Source organism: Lampetra fluviatilis, chromosome 22 (genome assembly GCF_964198595.1).
Source record: "Lampetra fluviatilis chromosome 22, kcLamFluv1.1, whole genome shotgun sequence".
In the NCBI taxonomy this organism is placed as follows: Eukaryota; Metazoa; Chordata; class Hyperoartia; order Petromyzontiformes; family Petromyzontidae; genus Lampetra; species Lampetra fluviatilis.
In genome coordinates, this window is record NC_136296.1 from 6,686,394 (window position 1) to 6,700,327 (window position 13,934).

General features: G+C 41.4%; 1 protein-coding gene across 6 annotated transcripts in view; it reads right to left on the reverse strand.

Moving 5' to 3' along the window:
* LOC144938471 (otoferlin-like) overlaps positions 1 to 13,934 on the reverse strand; it is a 163,861-nt gene that overhangs the window by 94,943 nt on the left and 54,984 nt on the right. For all 6 annotated transcript variants that reach the window (XR_013637844.1, XM_078866318.1, XM_078866319.1 and 3 more), the window contains exon 4: positions 87 to 186. Coding sequence is in view for 5 of the 6 variants with exons in the window: in XM_078866318.1 (XP_078722444.1) it covers positions 87 to 186 (100 nt within the window). In the remaining variant the exon portion in view is untranslated. The remainder of the gene's footprint in view (positions 1 to 86; positions 187 to 13,934) is intronic.

The following is a 13,934-nucleotide window of genomic DNA, read 5'->3' on the forward strand; positions in this document are numbered from 1 at the left end:
AGGTAATCGCACCGGCGCATTCACCGTTGAGCGGGCGCGAGTACAGCCGCCCTGTCGCGGTGCCGATGGCTCCTGTCTGCGCTCACCATGATCGAGGCGTTGTTGTCGTCGAGGAGCGTGTCCGTCAGCTCCAGCTGTCCCCGCTCCACCAGCAGCTGCAGCACCATGCGGAAGGTCCCCACCAGCCTGGCGTGGCACAGAAAGAGCAAAAACAGATTCCGCATTTAGCCGCAATGGCGGACGGGGTGCACAACTGCAGTGAGTATCGACTGAAATCGGAACATCTCACTCACGAATAGTGTGGTTAGCATCACACGTGCCCCGATCAACACGGGCGGAGATTGCGGGAGAGGGGGGGGCACAGGGGGGCAATGCCCACCCCCCCTGAACTAGGCACCTTCATAAATTGATTTTCAGTAGTTTAATATTTTAATTTAAAATAAATAAATTACATGCATCCGTGATTTCTAACGTGAGGGACAAAGCGAACTGTTCCCCCCCCCCCCGCAAATATAGACGTCAATCTCTGCCTTTGTCGACCACCTGTGTTTCCCCATCACCGAGTTGTCATTTTATAGCAACGTGGACTTCGAGGCCCAGGCCAGGGTGGGATAGTGATCGCCACTGCTGTTGTGTATGGGTCGTGAGCTGAACCGAGGGTGCCGCAATCCCATGATGTGCTTTAACTGCCGTCACTGTTATCACTCGCACAGAGCAGGCTGCAAGAGTGCGTGTGTGGGATGCGACGGCATCGAGGGAGAGTGCAAGAAATACTCTTAAGGAGGTTTTACAACGCGACAATAATTCTGAAGTGAGTATCCACAGTCAAGTTAGAACTGTCGTGTCTTCGGTTTGAATTTTACATTGAATACAGTCAGCGGGATGCATGGCTTGTGAAGGGTGTTCCAGACAGTGGCGACATACGAAAATATAGTGACCTCCCATTTAGGAAAAGATAATAATTCTGGGGAGATAAAGAGATGAGCCGAGAGAGCACTGTTGAAGATTCGAGCACAGCAATGAGAGTAGAGGAAGATGAGAAAGGAAATGTAAGCAGGGACAAGCGCCTGGAGCGACTTTGGCGAGGATGATAGAATGGTGGGTGCCAAGAGAGATGGGCGATAAATAATAGGTTTTGCGTGATCTCATTGGAAGAAAATTCAACCACAAATCCATGAAAAATCACATAAATCATATCACACCAGCGCAAGTTCACGCATGCACAAAGTGATACTGTATGTACGCAAGGCCTTTTTAAAATTCCCAAAGTTGTGGAAGATTAAAACATCTAAATCTTATTTTCGCCAATCCTTCCTGTCACTTGGCATTCCCCAATTTCAGCATCGGCCCAGGTTTTATTCCCAGCCAAACATTTTTCAGGCTGGCATTGTGAAACTCTTTACGAGTCCCCACTCTTCAAATGTTAATCGTCACCAGCGCAAAAAGGCATCGTTATAATTTCTACAAAACCTTATCAGCAAGGAGAGCCGTTGAGGCCAATCAGTTGAGGTCACTCTGTTACCTTTTGGAGGGGGGGGGGGGTCACAGCAGGAGCAAGGAGGTTTTCTGGCAAGTATAAATTTCAATCAATGATAACAGCGAGTGCGATTCGCAGAGCCAAACGGTGGCGCATGCCACCGCATTTGTATTCCGGGAAACGAATGCCAAATAACCTACCCGCGACAGCAATAAGCTCGTGCCACCAGCAAATAACCGAGCACTCTCCGACTTTAATTTTCCCTGGGATGAATTATGCTGTGGTATTTCAATACGGCAATGTCATTAAGCTCAGGAGGAGGCCAGGATTCACCCAGTCCGCACGCACTCACAGCCGAATGACAACGAAACGGACAAAAAAGAATGCTACCGGTTAATATTCATCTCATGTGAAATATCAACCAGTGCTCACAGGAAAGAGTAGTCTAAACTTCACCTGGTTGATGAGGATTCCACCGTCCATAGATTTTAAGGTCAATCACTAAAGTTTCCCCATTTTCCGCTCCTAAACCTTCACCGGCAACAAGCGTTGCTGTGCTTATCTTAAAGACATTCGTTGATAAAAACAAAAACAAAAATTTTGATGATGGCAGAGCATTGCAGACTGGCACACACATGCCCAGAGGGGACACAGCTACAGTGATAACATTGTCCTTAAAACTGTTGGAATTATTTTTTATAACGGAAATAAATCCCACCCGTGGTGGAGCTATGTTGCATTAACACCTGGGTAACCTGGGTAACATGGACAAGGTGCTGTGCAATGTTGTCGGTTTGGTTTTCTTCGGACTGTTCATGAGAACATTTCATGAGGCAACAAAAGAGATGCGCTTGAGAGTGTGGCGCGCAGTAAATTCCCTCCCACGCACCCGTGATTGTGACCTCACATGCACAAGCAGACTCACAGGCGTGCTCAGGAGGTCACATATCACCTCGCTATTAGGGAAGCAGTGAGCAGCTGCCATGCGCATGTGCGTGTGTGTGTGCTGAGTGGACTTGCCGCTGACTGGTACCAGCGGTGTCAAGATCGGCCTCTGTGGAGGAGGCTCGTGAAGGACGCTACTGGGCAGCTGGAGGCAGTCGCCCTCCAATAACAACAGAGGGCGGAGGAGCGACGCTCACAACAACGAGCGGAGCGCAGGGTGGCTAAAGCACAGCAAGTTGGTACAGTAGGGGGCACAGGTGGTGCATCAGCCAGTCATCTCGGTCATCTCAGTCAGTCGACCCATGGCACCTGGGTCTGCCCCGTGACCTCTTGCCAACGGACGTTCAACACTTCACGTGGCCTCAAGGTGCACATGGCCTGGCACAAGCTTCTTGGTGACGTCACCGCCACTTAGTGGCGAAGGGCGGTTGTTGTTGTGCGTGTGCAAGCATGTGCATGCGTCACTGAGCATAGGACGTCGTTACACGGCAGTGGGGATTCGCCGCTGAACATCTGCACGCAATAAACCATCGGTCCAAAGGACGCACGGTTGAGGCATTTATGTGGGTATGTGGGTATACTTGGGCTGTTTTTATATATAGTATAAATTGATTATCTTTCATTTAATTTTATTTTTATTTTCTTGTTTTATTTAATTTAAATTTATGAATGATGCCCTGACTGGTGAGCATTTTAAATTTCGTTGTACTGGTGACAATGACAATAAACGATCTATCTATCTATTTGGAACTTCATTGTCAAAATTCACCCCCAATTATTGTGATATTTCACAGATGAACAAAGTGAAGGTGATTTCCTGCTCAATGAGCATCGAGGTGGCACTTCATCTCTCATATTCTTAGGTTTTTAAGGTAAAGTCACGTAGGTAAAGAAATACTAAAAGTAATAATAGAAATAAAATAAAATAATAAATCACGACGTTTCGGAGGCAACAAAAGTCTCCATCATCAGGTGGGACCGTCACAGCTATATTTGCTGTATCAAAGGACTTCATCTCTTCATCTCTCGTTTTACAGCCCCAAGTCAGTGGTGAAAATTCCAACTTTCTATTGTGGGATGCGTGTCCATCCATAACACAACCTCTGTTGACTTCTCTACGAAGTGGTTGTACATTTTATATATGGGACGAGTCAACCCCCAGCCAGGTGTTGAACTCGCAAGCATCCCGGTTGCGAGCCGCTCACTCTACCGCAGAGACGTCCGGCCACAATCCTGAACACGGTCGAAACGCTTCAGAGTTAACGACAGCATTCCCTCGTTAATCACCAGGGATACGTTCCAGAGATACTCGTGAGTAGAACATTTCGCGGATAATGATATTTAATGAATTACCTTAAATAAATACGTAAATAATCTATGAAATAGATGAAAATTATCATAACACAGCAATAACAAATGGATATTTAAAAAACTAAGTAAATAAAAATAATTAAGAAAGTATTTAATCATTTCGATTTAAAGCTTTCGTGACTGCAGTGATTATTTTATTATGTTTTATTTTGTTATTATATTTTTTCCATTATTATTTCCATTCTACGTGACTTTACCGAAAGAACCAAGAAGATATTTAATCATTGTTGATAAATGAACTTAGGTTAATCTCATCACGTCGTTGCATCATATTCTCTCTCATCACTTGTTTTCTCTCTCTGTCTCTCTCGATGCAGCCATGCGGAGTTGCAGATGCGATTTGCGGAAAGCCAAAATCGCGGAAAGCAAGTTCGTTAATAAGTAGGGAATAGCGTATAGCCCAGCCCGAGCAGAACCGCCAAAGTAAAGTGAAGCTATATAGTCTTGTAATTCCAGAGGGAGGAAAAATACAAACTTTACTTATTGCCATTGCCTGCCTTGCCACACACAGACATAGGGTGCACACACTGGTTGGTACATGCATACTAATGACAAGTACACAACCATCCAATATGGAATGGTTTTAGGATTACGAAAGGTGTAATAGATATAAGATAAAAAAAAGTAGATATACCCTCTAAACATACGTACCTATCGTGCTAGAAACTATTATGGCTGGTATAGCACAAGGTAATGATACAATTTAGATTTGTACAGCATCTAAACGTGACCAATGTCAAGACACTCTACGGATAGAGTAGCATTTATTTATTTATTTATTCAGAGGGACACCGTCAGTCATTGTCAGTGGATACAAAGGAAAGTCCTTGAGCCTGGGCTTGAACGGTGGACAAGGAGTGGACAACACGGATTGCCGGTTGGAAGCGAGTATCAGAGCATGAGGGCAGCCGAGATGAATGAGCGATCTCCCACTGAGCGAATGCTGACCGGGGACTTTGATAGGAAACTTTGATCGCTAGAGCGGAGGGGGCGCGTGGAGGGGAGCAGAGAGAAAGAGAAAGATAGAGGGCTGAGGCCACAGAGATTCTTGAAGGTGGGCGAGTGCAATCACCATATTGATGTCGGATTGGACTGGGAGCCATTGGAGGTACTGGAGTACTGGAACATTAGGGACATGTGATACTTCTGTTCTGTCAAGTTAAACTAGCGGACTAGAGGACACCCAGGCTAGGTTCACAAAACAACCACCACTGATCCTGTTCATGGACAGGAAGAGAACCAGGGTCGTTTCAATCATGGGGGCATGGTGCTCACTGGATATGCAATGGTTCATCCCCACTCGGAATCATATGTAGAACTTATTTTGCACCATATGTAGCTATCCGTGCTAATCGGAGGTGTGAGTCGATGAATTGTCAAGATTTGGCATCATTATTTAAATTAAAAAACTATTAGATTTGTATTTTTTGTCCTGTCTCATTTGCATCGTCTATCTCGTATGTCGTCCTTTTTGTTGTACGAGCATATATTTACGCGAGCTTATCATTTGAAGATAATTTTCAAAAAATAAAAATCACAGACACACAATTCAATGCAGCCATCAATCATAAGACTTTACGTTCATCAAATAATCACTGAAACATTCTAGGACGAGTGATAACTGCGAAGCAACTGCTCACCATGGTGACTGGCATACGTACATCCGCTAATCCCTACCCGACAGCGTATATGGGTCAGTGTGTGAGTACTCGAGCAGGACGTACAGTTCTCAAAAGCTCTCCAGTGCCTTTGGGGAATAGCCATTGTGATGGATAAATACATCATTAATCGGGAGTATTATGCATCATTAATGCATATTTCCATCACAGCAGCTATGCTAAATTAGTTCAACGGAATGCTAAAAGCAAAGGGGGTCTTGCATTTTTAAATAAGATCTCAATAAAATATAGTCTGATCATTAATACTGCATTGGTCCCTGTTCGCTGTAATGAGGGTAACTCGGGTGTCCCTTCCATAAGTTAAATGTCAAAGATGTCTTACCTTCTCACTTCACAAATTGATATATCGGTAGTATGTGTCACATACATGCTTTTGATTGAGAAAATATTTGGGCCGTAAAATAAATGCAAGATTCAGTGAGTTATTTATACTGTGAATACTAATTTCTTATTATTTTGATAATTTCTGCATATTATCCGTTAATAATTCAATAATTAACATATATTGCATCAAATAAATGTCTGTCTTCGAAGTGTGTTGAACATCTTTCGAACTGTATGTAGCCAACCGTGCTAAATCTTGAGTAGTGCACGATTCCATTGAAAATCTGAAATGGTTTGTGATATCTCCACCATCTTACCAGTTACTTTAATACACTGGGCTACTTGCTATTGATATGCCTGTGTTTCTTGGTAATACAAATAACAGCCCAGGTCCAAGTGCGGCTTTCCGGGTTGGGTCTGCGTGTCGAACATTCTTCTCGCAAGTTCGCGCCACGCACTACTACCGGGCGATCTTTAGTTAGTTGTAGCGCAGCAGTGAGTGGCGAAAACTCGGGACAGGACATGCTGAGCACGAAGCGAAAGCCGAAAATCCACGCACGGATTGCACACACGACCGCAAACACTTTGGCGCTAAGCGGACGAGGCGTTTGGGAAATTGGGGTCGGCGATTGACCGGCATTATTGTATTTGTCATCCAACCTGAGAAACCTCTTGTCATGTGCTCATTCCAGGCTGAGTTGACCTGCATGCTCGATTGAGGGCAATCTGGATAAGGCACAGTGGTTACGGATAAATACGATTAGACATGGATATTGCAATGCCATGCTAGGTCACCTGCCACTCTGCCAGCCCCTACCATTAGAGCCAGCCGAAAGAGGGTGGCATTCATTGATTCGTAATGCTAATGCTCAGTGTGCGTGGCTGAAATTTCCATTGCAGTCACTATCCATTGCTCAGCTCCTAGCATACGCTCCTTCAGTTGAGGGTTGAACCATCCTGACAACAGTTTTGTTTTGACTGCTCATGTCATTGCAGCTGGTTATTTCCAGCTATTTGCTCGGTCAAGTAAAGCATTTATTATCAATCAGCAGGACATACAAGGGCAAAGAAAAAACGAGGTCAAACGAACATCAAACGTGGTCATCTTTCTTTTCGTTTTCCCCAAGGGAACCAATTTTCGATAAATCAACGAACATTCCGTCACACTCGTTAACAGCGGGGCGCGAAACCCACGACGGTTCGTGTGTGCCCATCGATGAGGCTCGATAGAGCGCAAAATGTGAGATGCAAATGCGCACCGACATGCGCGAGCCACCAACTACTATCGCGTAAAAACCAAAAACTAAAAACAACAGTGGAATTTAAGCTTTGAGAGCCCACAACTTGTGTGAGCGAGTGTTTTGGCAATTCACTGAGCATTTGTGTTCACGACATTAAAGCAGGGTAATGTGCATTGTAATTAAGAGGCAATAACATGTCGTCGCCAGTGTTAAATTACGCCGACATTAATTAACCTTTCAACCTAATCTTAATTTACTCCGAGTTGGTGATAAATATGTATTATTAACAGACATTTAGCCTGCACTTTCCTCATTATTACTTCTGCCATTGCTTTCATATATATTTTTTAGAAGGATGATCTTCATGAACAGACTGATTACCGTGTGCAAGGAGCTGACAATAATTAGAATTTGAGAATTCAATATTTGTTATTTATTTTTCTATTTAGTACTTTATTTGATTAGTACTCCGATTTTTATTGTATTTGTTTATTTATTTATTTTATATTAGATTTTTTTGTTTATTGGTTTGTACTTTAGTACAATGTGTACATTATTTTATTTATACTATAATTTTAATTGTATTTGTTTATTTTTTTTTAGTTTATTGGTTTGTACTCTAGTACAATGTGTACTTTATTTTATTTGTACTTCAATTTTTATTGCATTTGTTTATTTTTATATTTGTTATTTTTGCATTTTATATTTTGTTATTTTAGTTTATTGGTTTGTACTTTAGTACAATGTGCACTTTATTTTATTTGTACTTCAATTTTTATTGTATTTTTTTTAGTTTATTGGTTTTTACTTTAGTACAATGTGCACTTTATTTTATTCGTACCTAAAAATTTTATTGTATTTGTTTATTTTTTTAGTTTTTTTTTAGTTTATTGGTTTGTACTTTAGTACAATGTGTACTTTATTTTATTTGTTTTGCTTTTGTCATTTTGGGGGCTCGGGCCTGCACTCTTGCAAATGAGACTTCATCCTGTTCTCTCCTGGTTTAAACAAATTAAACTTTAAACTTTAATTTGCCTTATTAGCGATGCAAACTTTGAGTATAAATGATACAAAAAATGTCATTTCCCCCATGAATGTTATCCCGATTGTGCTATTGGCATCATGGCATGAGACGATCCATCCTTCCAGACACAGCACCTCACAGATTAACGGAGAAGGATCATACTGTCAATTACTTCTATTTAGATAATTTAATTACCGTCCATTCCAGGTGTGTATAAGAGTGTGAACTCAATAATAATTGTTTTCAAATAATTTAACAAATGCACTTTTTATTTTTTAAACAAGATAGCTTCACTTATTAGTGGCAATGCATGGGGGACAAACTCTGTGGATGCTATTATCTGCAGGGGTATCCGCGACTTTACTCTGCCTATCTGTGGAAGAAACAATAGTGTGGTTCAATTGAAGATAATAGGTTGAATTTGAAGATAGTAGGTTGAATTTGCTGATGGCCTCCTCTTATCCATGAAGAAACATAGTCGATTCACAATAACACCCAAAACCATGGAAAATTGTGGAAAGGGAACAATAGTTGTGCAGATGAATGGATCTATTCAAGTATCATTTTGATCGCACGGTTAAGAGGAGCTGCGAGTAACACTCCCACAGATAAGTGGAGGTCCGCTGTCATTTATTATTTTAAAGGCAAATCATTGCAGATCACATCATGGGGAACTAAACATTTACTTAAATTAAAAGAAAACACATTATTCAAATGCTTTAATCATATTCCATTCGACATTCTAAATTGAGATATACTGGAATGTAACGATTGACAGGGGGACTCAATGGCGAGATAGAGAGGGAAGGCTTAATCGCAGTGATGTAAGACAGTTCACAATCCCAAAAGCCAGGGATAATTGCTGGCAAAACAACAATCACATCTCCAGGGAATACACTAATAAGGTCAGCACTTTTATTTACTGCATAGGGCCCCTCTCTTTATTCCAGCCATGATAAAACATCTGCTAGGAATGCGACATTGACACTGAATTGCTACAAGAGAGAGAGAGCTCACCGTTCAACGTTTCCTAATGCTGCAAATGATTAAAATGTTTTATTCATTGTCCCTCCAAAGCAGAGTCCATATTTTCCAATAGTTGCAAATTTAATTAGGTCCACTACACAAGTGGTATTTGATTCAATTAATTTAATTCAGGAATTGAAGATTAGTAATGAAGGTCCATGAACACAGTTGTGAAGAGAGGCCCTGAAGCCTGGATGGAATACATGTAAAACAGCCAGCTATAAAGTGCAAGATTCAGGACAACGTTGAAAGTTAACCGATACAAAACTGGCATAATCAGTACAACGCTATATAATCAGTGTGTGAGCATTAGTAATTGTGGCAACAAGACAACAAAAAAGACAGGTATTTTTAGAACCAATGTTAGGTTTGTAATAAGCAATGTCTGTTTTTTTTTTAAACATGGGCAGATATCGTTGCAGTGAATGGCACGCATCTGTGTTTAAAATTGTTGAATCTGTGCAGACCCCATTCTGTGTTACGTTATCAGGTTAAACACTAGCTTCAGGCTCTCTCTCTCTTTCTCTTGATTAATGTGACATTCTAGGTCCAGCCAACTTTCTGCAACACGATATACGAGGACATTATACACGTATGGGCATGGTGTAATGTGTCTCACAGGCATATGAACGTAGTTTGGAAGAAATCTAAAACAACAAATGACCAAAGCTCTGTGGCTAAAAGCAATTTTTCTCACTCCACGTTATCCCATTTTTAAATCCTTTATATTAAGTTCGCTTGCTTGCTTGCGTGCTTGCGTGCTTGCTTGCTTGTTTACGACTGTGCAAATCTTTCGGTCGTTTTTTAACACACTTCCCGTGATCCAATCGAGCTGACATTTTGCACACAGACTCGTTGTGCGAGACAATTAATGTTCGTGAAAAAAAATGTCAAAAATTTGACACTTTTTAGGCAAAAAAAAAATATTTTACATTTATTCAAATAGAACTCATTCATGGCTTTGGCTGAACGTCACAGTGTAGGAGCCCAGAGCGTAACCCCTCCACAGGCCGTGGCGGAGTAGCGCAGTTGGTAGCGCCCTCGCTTTCCATGCCAAAGGTCGCGGGATCGATCCCCGCATCCTCCACAGGCGTATATTTTTAAATCCTTTATATTAAGTTCGCTTGCTTGCTTAGGACCGTGCAAATCTTTTGCTCGTTTTTTAACCCACTTCCCGTGATCCAATCGAGCTGACATTTTCCACACATACTCGTTGTGTGTGACAATTAATTTTCGTGAAAATTTTTTTCCAAAATTTTACACTGTTTAGGGAAAACAAATTAAATATTGAATTACCAATTGCTTAATACTGGCAGACAATCATCTGACCCATAGGTGGCAGCCATCTCAAGCCAGAGGACGAGAAGACTCTAGCCGCCACGCATATAAAGGATTTATAGTGAAAAACTTTGTTTTTACGGGTTTACTTGTTTCTTATCAGAATCTGAATATTTATTTATGCCGGAGGCATCTGATGAGCTATAAAGCGCTCTTATCACAGATTACCAGTTGGAGGTGATCAGGACGTTACAAGAATCAATACAGAAACACGATAGTAGTGCAAAGTGTAGGAAATAAGCAAACAAGTTTTTAAAAAATACAAATAAAACTAAAACATTTGTGTCTTAGCAGGTAAGGCCCACTGGGCAATTCGCTTTTTCAGAAGTGACATGGCCACAAATAATAACTCAACAAAGTGGCTTATCGTGTGCAAATGTAAGAGTAACACACCATTCCATTCTACCAGTTGCTATGGAAAACTTCAAAGATAATTGTATGAATATTGTTTTATAGATAAACATATATTTGTGTAGAAATATAAACGAACTAATAAGAGTGTTTTCACACAGTGACTTAACAAAGCGACAGACAATGCATGATGTTAAAAGACATCTATTTTACCTGCATTCACTATTTTGTCTGCTGATCTGTTACCATATTTACATGTATATTTCTATTTAAAAAATTATACAGCCAATAAGGGCATAATCGGGGTGGTGATATGACCGGGTGGTACATTAAACATTTTTGCCACTTGGTGAAGAGGTTTGCAGTTCGAACCCCGTGTCCACCCTGGTTAATACTGCGTGTGTATCAACCATAAATAGTTGACGGCTTATTTACGGTGGACATTAAAAGATCCTCCGAGATTATTCGAAAATGAGTATGTCACGTGTCGTGGAGGGCCGTCCATAAATGACGTCACGCGATATTGGACGAATTTGACCCCCCCCCCTCGTCACACGGCGTCACAAAAAGTCAGACACCCCCTTAAATATGACATCACAAAGCTCTGCCCCTCCCCCCAAAAAAATAAAACACGCTTCAAATCGCTTTAAACTATTGTCATTGTAGTGCGTATTTAATGTGCCGCTGCACTCTGATGTTGTAGGAGAAAACATTTATTAAAAAGTCTATTTAATTAAATAGAACGTGTTGTCTATATTTATTTAAAGTTGCGCATTTTGATGTGACGTCACATTTCTCAACCCCCCCCCCTCGTCACGCATCATCACAAATGTCTGACCCCCCCCCCCCCCTAGGTGCGTGACGTCATTTATGGACAGCCCCTGGTCCAAAACTGAAAAATTACCCGCAGATTACTCAAATTTGAAAAACACACGGCAATCATCGCTCCCACTGCAGACTAAAATCACACGTGAAACACGGACACGTCACGATAGGTGTGCACTCTGAAAATGGCGTGAATAGCAAATGTACCCTTGGTATGATTTGATGAGCCTGCAGACATCAGAAGAGAATCAATTATAAGACTGTGAATGCGAATTAACATTGGCTCTGCAGAGGTCGAAAGAGAAATAAATAAATTCCAAAACTAACTTGTATTAAAAACTCTAGAAAAATGTCCACAGTTTTAAGCATACAGTTTGGAGCTGGCTTTCACAATCAGGAGTTGACCAAACGTGACTGCACATTATCCTGTACTACATCACAAGCTTCAAACAAGCTGACATGCGGATGAAAAAAATAGGTTTTTAGGAAACGTTCGTATGTATGATGAACTTCTTTCACACCGTACGTAGCCAACCGCGCGATTCGGAGGTGTGGGGGAAGCACAACAAACTAAACACGAAAAGCAGTTCTAAAGAAATGAGTTTTAAATCTAAATTTAAAAGTGCAGAGCTCCAGTTGCTTCCTCATATCAGAAGGCGGAGCGTTCCAGACAGCTGCAATTTCTCTTCTTGGTTCTTTCGGTAAAGTCACGTAGAAGGGAAGTAATAAAATAATAAAAATAAAACATTGTAAAATAATTCTAACGACATTTCGGCCACAACGCAAACAGCCGTCCTCGGGTGAAGAACAGGACGGCTGCTTGCATTGTGGCCGAAACGTCGTGAGAATTATTTTATTATGCTTTATTTTTATTATTTTATTATTTCCCTTCTACGTGACTTTACCGAAAGAACCAAGAAGATGAATCCCTGCAGTCACGAAAGCTTTAAATCGAAATTTATCTGCAATTTCCTTTGATTAATTTCAATAGCCTACCTGTCACGCTGCTAAACACTTACAGGCCATGGGATTAAATTGAAAGACTATCTATAATACATCAAAAAGGATGGCCCTCTGTTCATAGCCCAGAAGCAAGCACGTCAAAATGCACACATTGCAATGGGGCTGTATCTCAGACTATTCATTTGCGCTGCTGGTACCTTGTGTAATGACAGGTCGATGTGAGATACTTCACAAACTACGACACTTTACAGATATCCTAAACTTGAAGATGTTGCTCTGCAAACTCATAATATGGCAATTATGTAGCACTCTCACACAACTGCTCTTGCTTTGTTCAGGTCTTGTGTTATGAAAGGTTCTCCTCTATTTGCTATCTGTTCAGTACCTATGAACCGAATCTCGTAATAATAATAATGCATACGTGGGATTTGTTCCTGGTTTGAAAATGTTCAGCCTTTATGCGTAATTTTCGATATAATCTATAAACATAACTCGTTTTGAACTGTAGGTGGAGTAAGCTTTGAACTGGGCCACGCTCGCAATCAAACGTGATGATGCCATGCGGTTAACGTGGACATGGATTTTCAATCAATGGCATCTCTCGATAAGGTCAACTTCAGGAGCGGTGTTCTTTTACAAAAACGTGACTCATGGTGGAATATTACTAAATAATATATATTTAGCTTTTCGATTGCAAAAGCTAACCCAAGCATATGTGAGACCTTGTTTCATGATCCTCTGGGTGTGATCGTGGAGGGAAGGGAGGAAGATGAGGGGGGGAATGGCAGGGTCTGAGCCCATTCGAGCCGTGAGGTCAGGCAGCGTTGGAACAAGAAATAAGCTGTGGCGGCTATTACTGGGGCAACCTGGTATGGCTTCGATCTGCTTCCTATCCTAATCGCCATGGAAACGTAGCGTACATCTCTAAATGTGTTGCATTGTAAGTCAACAATGACCACTGCGTCGTTATGCAAGGACCTGAAATCTGCTTCATATTTCACGAGATCGTAAACAAAAAAAAAACACGTTAAAAATCAACCTTCTTAAAAATATTAATCACGGATTAAACTACGAACAAAAACTATTGACAAAGACCAAGAATGTACTTGTACAATGCTGGGAAAATAAATATTTCCAACGAAATCACGTTCGCATCGGCACCCCGAAAACACCCACGCCAGCAGATTACTTTAAAAAAGGACACACAGCATTGGGTTGAAAGAGACAAGGGGCTGAAAAACACCGTCAACAGTAAAGCGTAGCCCGGTGAGGTCATTCAGTTCGCCTTAAAAGCTGCGAGATGTTGTGCCGCCTTCTGAGGCCACGGTCCATTGGTCTCAAGACTAAATCTCAGTTCTTTGCCGGGCTAA